The 14,144-nt window shown below is 41.1% G+C and overlaps 1 protein-coding gene across 1 annotated transcript in view; it reads right to left on the bottom strand.

Annotated features, from left to right (window-relative positions):
- The window catches only part of LOC107565603 (contactin-associated protein-like 2), a gene marked incomplete at its 3' end in the record, with an annotated part of 253,415 nt that extends 244,235 nt beyond the window's left edge, over window positions 1-9,180 (bottom strand). The window contains exon 1 of the mRNA XM_016250865.1: window positions 8,854-9,180. Within this exon, the coding sequence (XP_016106351.1) occupies window positions 8,854-8,941 (88 nt within the window). The remainder of the gene's footprint in view (window positions 1-8,853) is intronic.
- Window positions 9,181-14,144: the final 4,964 nt, after the last annotated feature.

Raw genomic sequence — 14,144 nt, 5'->3', positions numbered from 1 at the left:
TCGCTTCAGCTCCTTGCGTGGTGGTGGCGCCCAGAAACGCACTTTCAACCTATCATGTCAAGGTCGAAGGAACCTTTGCCGAACTCTCCCTGTATCCTGAGGGCACTACTGTAGAACCTCCAGAGGTGGCGGCACCCGCTGCAGAACCTCCAGAGGTGTCAGTAGTACCCACCTGTGAACTACCTGTTTGTCCTGTCACTGCTATGGAGGCCGTTTGTGAGCTCTTTTCCTGTCCTGTCACGGCTATGAAGGCTATCTATGAACTCCCTGCCTGTCCTGTCATGGCTAAGGAGGCTGTCTGTGAATCCTCGTCCTACCCTGTCACGGCTATGGAGGCCATATGTGAACTCTCTACCCGTCCTGTCACGGCTATGGAGGTCGTTTGTGAGCTCTTTGCCTGTCCTGTCACGGCTATGAAGGCCGCCTGTGAACTCTCTGCCCGTCCTGTGACGGCTATGGAGGCCGTTTGTGAAAGAACTGTCTGGCCCATCCATGAGATCGCATATGCTCTGTCTGTCTCTTGTGTCTCAGTTTTCCCCAGGTCCCAGTCCCTACCAGGAAGGACTCCTGTTCCCGAGTATAGCCCACGGAGGGTTTCTGTTCCCGAGTTAAGCCCAGGAAGGGCTCCTGTTCCCGAGTTAAGCCCAGGGAGGGCTCCTGTTCCAGAGTTAAGCCCAGGGAGGGCTCCTGTTCCCGAGTATAGCCCACAGAGGGCTCATGTTCCCGAGTTAAGCCCAGGGAGGGCTCCTGTTTCCCCGTCTCCAGTGTTGGCTCCAGCCCCAAGACTCACTCCAGTGCCAGCTCCTCAAAAGCTCTTTACTTTGCCTGCTCCTCCAGAGCACCCTCCAGTGCCAGCACCAAGTAAGCACTATCCTGATCCCCAGTACCGCCCTGGAAGGGCTCCAGATCCTCAGTTCCGACCAGGAAGGGTTCATGTCCCCGAGTCAGGCCCAGGGTGGGCTCCTGCTCTGTCTGCTCCGCCATGGAGGTCTTCTGCTCTGCCCTGGTGGGCTCCTGTTCCATCTGCTCCACCTTGGTGCTCTGCTTTACCGGCTTTGCCTCAGTTCCCAGTCTCTCCATTTCCACATGGACCTGGCCCACCGTCCCTCCCCCTGTTCCGCCTCCGCTCCATCACCCTCCTGGATGGTATTGTGTTGGGAGCCTCTGGAAGCCGCTCCTTGGGGGGGGGGGCTCTGTCACGAATCTGGTCCGTGGCCTTCCTGCTGATTGCCACCAGAGGTCGCTCTCCCATTACATTGACTCTCACACCACACGGACTGTTACATATCACCCTGGACTGCATTTCCCATCAACCATTGCACTGATTACACACACAGCTGAATGCACTGATCACACACACACAGCTGAATCCAATCAGACACGCTACATAAGCCATGGACTTCCTCTCTCTCTCACTGCCGAGTATTGTTCTGCATTTAGCACTCCCCAAGTGTTAGCTGCTTTACCGAGCCATTCCGTGTTTCTGTTTAATCTCTAGTTTTGTTTAGCGTTTATCTCTCCTCTAGCGATAGCTACATTACTGAGCCATTCCTTTTCCCATTTTAATTTTAGTCTGGTCTAGTCTTTCCGTGTTGCCTTGTTGTCTGTTTCCTGACCTTCTGCCTGTGTTTACTGGATTACCCCTCTTGTCAAGCCCTCTGGATACTGTTTGCTGATCTTAGACCCACACTAGCCCAAGGAATATTCTTTGTTTTGCCTGTGCCATACCTATTTGCTGTTGATCGACCCTGCCTGTGTTTGACCACTTCTCTTGTGAAATAAAGCTTGCACATGGATCCGCATGCCTCTCGTCTCGTCAGCCCCGTTACAGTTACACTGAATGAAAATGTAACATTATTTCAACCAAATTTGAAAATTTTATTCTCCAAAAACTTATTTGAAACCTTAAAAGTAGACACTTTACTTACATTTAATGTGCTTTCTATGGACATAATCACTTTTATAAATTTATTTTGATGAGGACATCTTAACGTCTTTGACCCATATATGGGCTGGTCTGACCAATGTGTGTGTGTTGAGATAGAAGGGAGTATTTTAATATTTAAAGCAGGACACATTTCAGAGTCTGAATGTTTTTGTAAGTCACTGGAAGAAGGTAACATCAGATTATTAATAAATCATCCAAAAGCATCTTTTTAAACATCTGGTGCTCAGCTTCTAAATATTGATGGGTGAGGCCACCTAAAAATGTGTTTAGTCAGAATACATTATATAAATGGTTGTCAATGGAGAAAATAGCTTTTTTGCCTCCCAGAATCATGATGCTACATCTTTTACCAGCAGGAGACAACTGACTACACTAACCAGCTAAACCTTGACCCCTGAGGTGAGACTTCATTAAAGTTTTATTAATCATGTAAAATTAATCCAATCAATACTGCTGGGTGCATTTAAAACAAGTTCATGGGAAATTAGTGTAGGATAAGTTGTTGCACTTAAAATAACAGCACATAATAAGCTGCATTATCTAACACAAACATTGGTGCAGGATTAATTTATTTGCATCAAATAGACGTTAACTACATTAGATTGTTTTTAATTTCCCTACTGAATATACACTGTTATTCACAGCGGTATGCCCATGAGTTGAGAGTGCTTACACTTTATTACTAGTCTGCTTTAAGAGACAAGAGCAAGTGCACACAGAGTACAGCAACCACTGTGCTATTAGATGAAAAGCTCACTCCTGTGTCTAGAGCCTATAGTCATAACAGAATCTCTACTGCCTGGAGAAAAGGGAGAGAAATTGTGCATGTGCGATTGAATACTTGTGTATATGTGCACTGCATTATAGAAGTGTGTGGGAGAGATAGAGAGGAAAATAGTATAGGAAAGAGAGAATAACAAGATTTGGGTCTGTGTTTGTCTGTGTCATTCGAGGTAACATAGGCTGGGGAGAAGTCCCTTCTGCCTTCGCTTTAAGTCCATCAGACACAGCTCAGGTCTGGGAAAGGAAAGAGTTTTCATCTGTCAAATGATGATGTCATAATTTCATCCATCACCAAAGAAAAGTTTTAGCTGTATGTTAGCTGCATGTTGTGAATGGTCCCTATAAACAAGGCCATATATCAGTTGTTGGATCCTAAGATTTACTAAAATCATTCAGAGTAGTTCAAGCCTTGCTCTGACCCTTCAGTAAACTGGCTTAACCTACATCCTCATAACTTCTCTGATCATTCTCTTGTAACATGATTGCTGTGCTGACCCATATCCAAAGGTCTTGATCAGCAAACAGCATTTGCTTAATGTCAAAAGGAAACAAACACTTTCTTACAGAGAATTTTAAAAGGTCAGTTTGACTTTCTGGCCTTGTCTACAAACGTATCTTGATTAATACAAGACCGCTTTGTTAGAAAGCATTTCCCTTCAAATCAATTTCAAATCAGTCATACAAAACTAACAAAAAACAGCTCATTAGGAAGATTGTAGAATCTGCACACCTCCGTCAAAGACAAATGTTGTTATTTCAGCTTCTCACTGGATTCAAGTTGTTGTTTAGAGTCCCTTAATACCCAATTTGCTTACAGAAATTAAGTGAATTAATCTTTCAGGGACTGCCTGCACAGATGCCTGCCATTTGCTTTTAAGTGGGAAAAGTGTTGGTATAGAAATTACAGACCATAGAAACAAACAAAGAAATAAATGAATAAAGCAGATTATGCATTAAATTTACCTTACCGAGTAGCCTGAAACAGACTTGCTGCATCTATGTCTTTTGTAAGGACAAACAAATTGGCTTGAACTCAGGTGACCAAGCGTTACATTCTGAGGCAGCAGTCTTGTTTTCCCATAGGGTGTGCAACTTAAGAACTGAACCAGACGAGTGGGTTTAATTTCAGTGTTTTCTTAGCATTGTATTGCACAGTAATGGTCTAATTCTTAATTGCTATGCTTTTTGCAAGTCCTTTGTTTCTATCTGTCAAATGAAAAAGCCATTTTGTTGATTATGGGTAACAACTTTTGTTCTACGCAATTGCTGCTTCTAGAACAGACAGAAGTGCTGCATTAAAATACATTGGGATGACATCGAATATACAAAGAAGATCTATATTTAGATCTATATAAGAACATTTCTCAAATAGACATATTTCTTGTTTAACACAATTTTAATTGCAGCCTCGAGATGAACTTCTAATGAAATCTCAATTTCTAAGAGGAGTCTCCGCTGTGCAACATCCACAGTGACATGTTCACATTGCACTGAAACTGTGTAGCGAATTTAGCTCACAACAGGAAATATGAATAATTAACCATAACTAATTATGATTAATTATTAATATTTTAGATCCACTGTAGATATTTAGCTGACCACTCAGGGTCAACCGTCTTGTCAATTCTAAGAACGTTAATTTCCTGGTTAAAGGAAATAACTTTCTTACTGTACAATTCTATAAGTTTGTAACGTAAATCTGCATGATTATTGACTCCGGTTATGAGTAAACAATGAACATGTCAAGTGTGATACAAGTAAGGTTTTATTAACTACATAAACACTTAAACTAGTCTAACATACTACATAAACACATTAAGCCGGTCTAACATACACATACACACACACACACATACAGTTGGTATAGGAAAGGGTTAAAGTTTAGCACTAAAGAAAGAGACATAAGGAATGACATTTATGGAACCATTTTGCATATTCAGCAGATCTAAAACCTGAGGGAAAACGTCAGATTCTTAGTTCAAACAAACCTTGTAAAAAGGTGTAACTGATACTTAATGCATCAATTAAATCGACTAAGTTTGATACTTGCGTATGTCTGAAAAAGATTCCTGATGCAATCTTAAGGCCCCAAGATCTTGCTGAAGTTGGTTGATGAGAAAGAGCTAGTTTGAGTCAGAGTCACTTGATGAATGAAAAGGACTAGGCCGGAGCCTGGCACGAGCTTTGGTATCCTGGAGCGTTTCTCACATCTTCATCTTAGCATCTCACTGAACCACCGACTGGCGGGTCACATGGTGTGTCAGCTTTTAAGGTCAGAGAAGATCCCCGCCTCTCAAGATGGGCTTATCCAATGAGAAAAGCCGGAATCCCAAGTGGGCGTTTTGAGATCCTGTGGAGTTTATGGCTCTTTGTGTGGAAACATGGTACTTTAGTATCTGGAACTTTGATTGAAAATACTAAAGGTTCTCAGGGCACTAATATATTGCCTACGTACCAACAAATAATATACATTCTTGTTTAGATCATCAGAAGGCGAATTCATAGATACTAAACAAGCTATATGTAAGGTTATATGAATGAGTGGTTTATCGTAAGCACGAATAAAAATAGTCTATAATACAACAGATTAATACAAAACAGCAATAATACACACAATGGCCTGAAGAAAATGTGTGTTCATTCAAAGAAAAGGTTTTCCTATGAATTAATTAGTAGAACAGTCCATTTCTCCTGTGCATTTGTACCCCTTGTTTCTGGAGAAAGCAGAATGAGAGCCGGCTCGCATTCCACAAGGTTGTAAATGTATCGGGTTACCATGAAACCAGGGTCTTGTTCGGCGTCCTGGGGTGTTACAAAGTATTTGTGAAAGCTAGCTAACAAAATATATATTGTGTGTTGGAGTAGTCCAGACGCTACAACTGTGACTCTATATCTTACAAATTTGCAATTTAGCTATACCTCAAAATTGCAACACTTTTTCTTACAATTTCAACTTCATAGCTCATACTTCTGACTTTATTTCTCATAGCTCTGATGTTATATATTGGGATTGCAGCTTTAAATCATTGCGAATTTCTCACACAATTGTGACTTTGTGTTTCAGAATTGTGACAATTTTTCTCATAATTGTGACCGTTGCTCGTAACTGTGACTTTATGTCCCACATTTGCAACTTTATTTCTCACAATTGCGACTTTATTTCTCATATTTACAGCTTTATTTCTCACAATTGCAACGTTAGAACTAACAATGGCGACTATTCTTATAATCGTAATATTGATTACAACTATTTCTCACAATTGTGGTTTTGTAGCTCAGAATTGCAACTTTATTTCCCACAATTGTGAATTTCACAACTGCAACTATTTTTTTAAATTGTGATTGCAACTTTATTTCTCAAAACTGCAACTTATTTCTCGTTGTTCACAACTTTAAATCTCACAATCGCTCACAACTTTATTTTTCATAACTGCATGTTTACAGTATTTCTCACAATTGCAACTTTTTGTCCTCAGAATTGTGACTATTTTTCTTATAATTGAATGACTCTTCTGAAATAGGCATACTAACACAGTTTTAATTGCGTGTTGAGAAGAATTTCTTATGAAATCTTCGTCTCTAAGAGGACTTTCCATTGAGCAACATCCACAGTGACATGTTAACATTCCACTAAAATAACTTTGCTTCTGATCAGGTCATTGAGCTGCCACTTTGACTATCTTTGGCTGCTACAGAGAGCACAAAACCTGTCAGCAAGCCGTGCTGATTGCATACATGACGTGATTAAGGAAATTACACTAATTCTGTCCGTTGTCCAGAGTAATTACAAATGATTCTGCATTTGTGCTGTGGTGAAACTAAAGTGAACAAGAAAAAGCTCCATCCAAATTTCATTCTCAGCAGCAGCCCCCATATAAGCCAAATCAATCCAGTTACCTTTTCTTCTTAATCAGACCCACGAGAGCTCGTAGGGAGATGGATGCTTATATCAAATGCTCCGGTAGCCTTGGCTAACAAAGAGAGAAAGAGATTTCAAAACCTCTGCAGCTCAATTAACATTTGCAAGCTTTATCTCAAACCTCCATCCATCTGTCAGAGGAAGAATCAACTATCTCAGCAACTCAGTTTCTCTCCCACATGTAGCCGCAGTGCTGGAAAGATTAATTAAAAATGTCTGTAGGTGAACGATCTTGTTGATTAATCATTGTTTTGGCAAGCTTTTTTTCAAGTGAGTCTTGGCTGCTTCTAAATTTGGGCCATTAAGTGACTGACTATTCCAGGCTGTTAATCTTATTATTCCTGGCTACCTGTAGTCTGTCCAGCGATAAACATTTCGCTTACTTGCATGTTTGCAGCAAGTGTGTGCAATAAATCAATATTGGTGAAATCAGTCATTCATAATTCTCACAGTTGAAAAATGGTTGACTATGAGCTGCTTTTGGTGTTGATATTGTAGAACAAACATGGATTTTATATTATAAGACCAACCATCCAATTATTTCTAAGAACCAATTTTTCCTTGACTGTATTGATTCTGCAGTGCTCACCCTCTGCAAGGCAATTAGCCAAGTAATTAAATTATGTAGTAATATTAAAGTGGTGGGTGCTTCAGGCTATATTAAAACCAATGCCTGATTCCACAACATTGTGTTTTTGCAAAAAAAATATGATTTCTTTCTTTTAGAAAAGTGTGTTTCTAATATATCATTAACAGCCTCATTGTCATAATTTGGCCAAAAAAAAGTTAAATATACTTCTTCACCAAGCATAATAATAAAGTAGAAAAGGTTACACTTTCACTGCTACAAAAACAACTTTACTGCAGCTAACAGAACACTGTGGAAATAGCATGCTACTTTTGTTCCTCCAATAGCCAACTGTTTAAGAGTTGAACAGACGCTGGGTTGACAGTCAAGGTAAAGCGCCATTGTTCAGAACAGATCAGGAGGGAACCCAGCAGCTTATTTTCAGCTCTTAACACATGATTCATAGAACTACATTAATAGGCTGCCTATGTGTTCAAATGTGGCATGTGAAGCATTTGAACATCAGAGTTCCTTAAATTTATTTGTATGGGGGAGAGCAGGACGTGTTGTAACACTGAGTGAGTAATAAACACCATCAGTTTTCATGAGCACCACCAGGAGAAACACTGAGCTAAGACAGTAAAAATTACACATCTGGTTTATGATTTGTGATCATGTTAACGGACAGTATATAGCAGAACTGATACCATCTGAATCAGCGGGTTGTCATGTTTAATTTGATATATAACATCCACAAGCTTTTCATCTACATCTCTAGCAATATTATGACTGACCAGACAGGCAAGGTTGAAACACTTTCCAATGTATTGGCTCAAGATGCACAGAATGGTACATTTGACACTAATTTGCTTAACACAAAAATAATTGTGAATAACACACTATCTTTTCTGTTTTAAAAGTTGTTCGCCTATTATGTATCTATTTTTTAAATGGATTTATTTATTTTTATTTAATTTAAATGATTCCAATATGTGTACCGTTTTGAAGTAAAAAAATAAATAAATAAATACTAATTAATTTAAAGTAAAATTGAGCGATAGGGGATGGCAATAAAAATAGTTTTTATTAATTTTAATAAATATAATTTTTTATATTTAAAAAAAGTGAAGTAAGTTTGACCACAATAAATCCATTCATAAAAAACTTCATGTTTTCTATTAGTGTTACAGTAGTGGTAGTGGGGTAGGTTACATAATTTAGCAGTACATTTATAAATATTTGAATATGAGGATACTATATTAGTTACAGACGTTTAAACAAAATGTGTTGCAACACTGAAACGCTGCATACAGTGCTACCGATATGCTTTAGGTTAATTTTGTATAGGATAAATATCATCTGCACCACCTAGACTAATTATATGTGCCACCTTTCTATCAAGACTCGAATGATTGTTGTTCCTTGCCGACCGCGATAAACTGCAATGTAATTCAATGACCACAAGACCAACATGCAACTGCAAATAATGCAAGTTTCTTCAGAAGAATTCATAACTACACCGGTTACATCTGTAGAGTAAATAACACCGGACTTATTGATTATAGCACTCCAGCGTGCCAGATACCTCCCGGTGCCCACCACTGCAAAAGAGCCACGGAATCAACTGCAACTTACGGGATGATGGAGAAGCTGCCTGAGAGATGCTGATGTGGCTTAAAATCCACAGCAAGAGCTTCAGTCCGGTCCCGGCGGGTGGCTCCATCTTCGACTACAATGAGATGAGCGGGGACGCAGTTACTTTTCTCCACAGAGCGAAGCCTCTAGATGAGAGAGACCCGCACTAACCGACGCTTCTCGGCTCTGGTACTCAGTGTCGACAAAATTTAGCGCAACAGTCCGGCTTTTCAGCAGCAAAAGACTACAGTGGAGCACTTTAATGCGGTATTTCAAGCCATGTCGAAGCGCGTGGCGCCGAGCGCTTCAGTATATGACGCCTGACTCGCGGAAGTCGCTGTCCAGGTGCTGAAGTTACTACACACAGCGCGCTCTCGTTCATATAAATACAGAACCCCTCTCTCCGCCGAGTTGGTACGTTCCACGAAACAGTGGAGCAGCCCTCGCGTGACCGGGGCCATTGCTTTGAGCGCCTTCTCATGGGCAGCAAAGAATAGATAACATTTGAATGAGAGTCGCATTTATGTTTGTAACTAAAGCTGTTTGTGGAGGACTGATGATAATGGGCAAGATTTTGGCCGTGGAGTTCACTCAAATTTCAAGGGCGGTCGTACGAGAGGTTTAAGTAATTATAAAGAATTATTACTGCAGAAATATGCATAGAAATATATACTTATTGTACAAACGGGTCCGCTAGGAGGGTCTGTGGAAAATCGACAAAGAGAAATAAAAATAAAATGTTTTTAGGGCTGTCAAAGTTAAAACATTACCTTGAGATACTGATTATGTTGACTTTACAATGAAGTCCCATTAGTAATGAGTGATTCTATAATTGCAGGTACATTTGGTGTCCGAAGTCATTATTTTTTTCAGCTTTTTTCAAATGGTTATATTTTTAATTATTTTAGTACTGTGTTACTCATTGTTATGAATTACAAGATGTTACAGTCCATAACAATATAATATATTTTGCAAAAAGTGTCTTAAATAGCTGAAAATCATGATTTCTTGTTGTCCAAATTATTCAGTGCATTTTTTCCATCATGTATCATTGTGTAATCAAAATATTTTATTGTACTTTTCTTTTTGTAATATTTCATTCATTTTATTTATAAAAGCCCTAAAGGGTCATTTACCAAATTCTACATTATTATTTTTTTAAATAAATTTTTTCTTATAAAAATGTGTGTCCGTAAAACTTGCGTCAACTCTGTTACCGTACCATACTTTGCCTTTAAATTAGTGGAATTATCTCCCACAACTATGTAAGATACAGGAAATTTTGTCACTTTCCCTCACTGTTAAGATCTGAAGCACTGAAAAGTCTATGTGCTCTCTCTAAGAAATTATTTTAATCTAAAAGTTCTTACACCGAGATTTATTTTATAAAGTGTCAAATCTGTTACCACAATATCAAAAGGAAAACAGATTTTTTTCATTGATCACACTTTGTGTTATTTAAAAGTCTTTTAATCATGATTTCATCAGTGCCATGTGCTCTTAGCATTTATGTTAGCAAGTGGAGTTTTTGGCAAAAAATAAAGAAAATTGTCCATTCTGTTACTGTCAAACTCTGTTACCAAGGTAGAGTAACAATGCTGACAATGCGGTAACAAAATTGACAGTCCATCGGGCAATTGTCAATTCTGTTATTTTACAATTATGTTACTTAAAGGGTCAACTCTGTTTATGAACTTTTTTTTTTAAAACAATAAATTTGTTGTTTAAAATCCTAATAAACATTATTGATTTATTTTTGCACCGCCGTGACGTCTCGCCCATCTATTGGTCTGATTACACATGAAATTCAGAGCCCGTCACGCTGAACGGCGTTCCCCTAGCGTTTCTCGACGCAGCGTCTCGTTCCCTCGAGGAACCAGGGTTACATACGTAACCTGAGGCGTTTTTCCTGTTATGATTTATTGTTATTTCTACACATTGGCAAATTTGTCCGTAACAGAGTTAACAACAATACCATAAAGACATCTATTTTTTCATTAAAAGTAAAAAAAAAAGGAAGTAACTTGTGTTTGGCAAGCACTGAATTATTAAAATAAAATATTTTTCAATAAGATGCTGAAAAAAAATCTGTTAGTGAAAAGTTTTTTTCTTAACTTTCTGCAGAGCCAAATGTATCTCCAATTATAGTATCACCCTAATGCATTAACTAACAACGAGCAGTACATTATAGTTTTTTATGAATCTATGTTCAAATTACTATTTATGTTTAGTTTATGTTAGTCCAAGTCGATGAAATAATGCTAACAGGTTGCCTACAACTTTTGATTTTAATAATTTTGAAATTATAGTTTAGTACTGTTGAAATTGACTAACAAAAAATGATAAGTACTTGTTTTACTGATAGTTCATGTTAACTAATTTTATTCTATTGACGTCACGTCGGAGGACTCTGGCCAGCGATGCCTATACGACCTGTGGAGAAGCTGCCTCCGCCTTACACGCTATGGCGTCATTGCAAGTGCACCAGGCCAAGGCACTGAGGGACTTGCACGAGGGTGGTCACGACCCAGAAGTTCGCTGAGAACTCCGCACCGCGGCGGACCTCGCGCCACGAGTGACGGAGGTTACGGCGCGGTCTCTAGGTCGTCCGATGTCCACTATGGTGGTCCGGGAGCACCATTTCTGGCTGTGACTGCAATCCGTCCCCGAGATTGGTTTGCAGCGGTCGACCTGAAGGACACGTACTTCATGTGTCGACCCTTCCGCACCACATATCATTGCTGTGGTTCGCGTCCGAAGGACGAGCATACCAGTACAAGGTCCTGCCCTCCGGGCTGTCCCTGTTGCCCCGTGTCTTCACGTAAGAAGCACTGAGAGGCCCCGGCTTCGGGTCGGCTTGCAAAAACCACTCCAAAGAGTCCATATAGTAGACCCTGTTGCGTTCCTCCGTCCCCTCGACAGCCAGACATGGCGGAGCGTCCGGCGCCAGGCCTTCACTCGTTGAATCCTTGAGCCAATGTGCATTGGCTCGTTTAGTTTACACTCGAAGTAGATTGGTCCCTCTAAGCGAGATCCCAATTCGTCGGTCCTCCGACGTGACGTCTCCGTTCCCTCCTTCAGGGAATGAGGGTTACATACGTAACCGAGATGTTTTTAACAGTAAAAATAAAAAAACAAACCTGCATATTTTTATGAGAAAAATATTTGTAATTCTAAGTAGTCCTCTCCTTTCTCCTGTGTGGCTCTGAATCAATATTTATTGTGAAAAGTGAAAAAAAAGTCTCAGGTTATGTATGTAACCATGGTTCCCTGAGTAGGGAACGATACACTGTGTCCTCTAGGGGTCGCTATGGGGATGCCTCGTCGTGACCCGTGTCTGAAGCATACATTGAAAAAACACCAACAACACATTGGCCGGCGAGAGTCATGACGTCACTACCGGTGCGACTATAGTATAAATAGGCGCCGGGAGAACACAGCATCCACTTCTTCGTCTGAAGCTTGCATCCGAAGCATGGCAAGAAATCTAGAGGACGCAGTGTCTCGTTCCCTACTCAGGGAACCATAGTTACATACGTAACCTGAGACGTTCCCTTTCAAGGGAACTTCGAACTGCATCCTCTAGGGGTCGCTATGGGGAACGGTATACCCACGCTACCATGCTGAGGGGAGTGCATGCCAGAAACCATGGCGAGCACTAAGTACCAACTCTACCATAGCCATGGGAGTTGCCCCTGGGATGTTAAGACGGCTGCCAGTGACATTATTCCCTACGGCCAAAGGCCTAGGCTACATACCCCAACAACTTACCTGTTAGGGCCAGAACTCCTGGGCCCAGGGTAGAGCTCAAGGCTTGGAATCAGGAATAGATTCCTTTAAGGGACTACGACCAAGAACCTAGAATCATACTAAGTCTTGGCCTGTCACACAGGGGCTATCGCATGCTCTGCATATGCTGAAGGAACTGTGTCAACAGACCCCTAGTAGCAACACCCTGTTAAAGTCCAGAGGATACATAGGTGGAGTGGTGCCCAAGGCGGAACCGGTGCTTAACCAGCTCAAGAGAGGGCACGAAGCTGCCGCGCGAAGCCCTCACCATACAGGATTTTAGAAAGAACGCAGAGTACTAGCATGCGAATTTACCACATTGTGGATTTTAGAAAGTGTACAAAGACTTACGTGCACACTTACCATAACATGGATTTAAAATACCGTTCTAAGGGGCTCTCGTGGCACTCTGAAAGAGCAGCCCATAGATGGAAATGGTGCATCCCAAAATGCTATGTTTGAGAAGTCATCAACTCGATCTAAGGCTTTATAATGCTGGAGTGGCTATCAGTAAATCTCTAGCTGAGGGAGCAAACACCCAGCTCTCAATCGAGAAGGGGGCTCGACCAACAGCATGTTCCAATGCTGGAATGGCTAGCAGTAAGTTACCTTAGCTGAGGGATCACAACACCCAGCTCTGAACGAGAGGGGGCTCGACCTACAGCACGATCGTTAGAAATCAGAAGGATAAGCGTACTGCAAGCTAGCCAAAAAAAACTCAGCGCATCAGAGAGGCAGAGGAAGGGCCTAGTTCGACTGATGCTGCTGGTTCCAGGTGCTCTGGGAAAAACAGATAACTCAACTCTCACGTGAGAGGAGAACTCTGAATTCAGAAAGGAGTAGCGTGCTCATAGGCAACCCTTTGATAAAGGGGAGCACTGCTAAACACTACCATGAGAACAGCCCATGGAGCGAGGAATCCAACTCCTCAGAAGGGAGAGAATTCAAATGCTCGAAAGAAAGCACCATGCTCGCAATGACCCTCAATGGTGAGGGGAGCGATGCTTCAAAAGTGTGTCAACAGAGACACACTGGTTGAGTGGAGCCCAAGGTACCGGGGTCTAAACCAACGCAGAGAACAGGAACGAGGCTAATAACGTATAACCATTACCATACAGGATTTTAGAAAAGTGCGCAAAGTATAACGTGCACACTTACCACTATGTGGATTTTAGAAAGTGCGCAAAGTGCTATCGTGCCCACTTACCACTACAAGGATTTCAGAAAGTGCACAAAGCTTAGCATGTGCACTTACCATAGCATGGATTTAAGAGCTTCCCAAGCATCTGTTCACAGATACTCAGAAGTACTGAGCCAAACGGGAGAGGCAAGCTCAAATATAACCCTCTAAGGCGAGGGGAGCACTGCCTGAGACAGCATTACAGCATTCTGAATCCAACAGAGGGGGTGCTCACCGAGGACCTACCATAGAAAAGGACAGAAACACACAGGTCCCGGAAAACACCAGCGCATTAAATACACACACACACACATATATATAT

Source organism: Sinocyclocheilus grahami, unplaced genomic scaffold, assembly GCF_001515645.1.
Source record: "Sinocyclocheilus grahami isolate Dianchi unplaced genomic scaffold, SAMN03320097.WGS_v1.1 scaffold1011.1, whole genome shotgun sequence".
NCBI classification, from domain to species: Eukaryota; Metazoa; Chordata; class Actinopteri; order Cypriniformes; family Cyprinidae; genus Sinocyclocheilus; species Sinocyclocheilus grahami.
The sequence above is the reverse complement of the archived record's forward strand: the minus strand, read 5'-3'. Positions and strand labels throughout refer to the sequence as shown.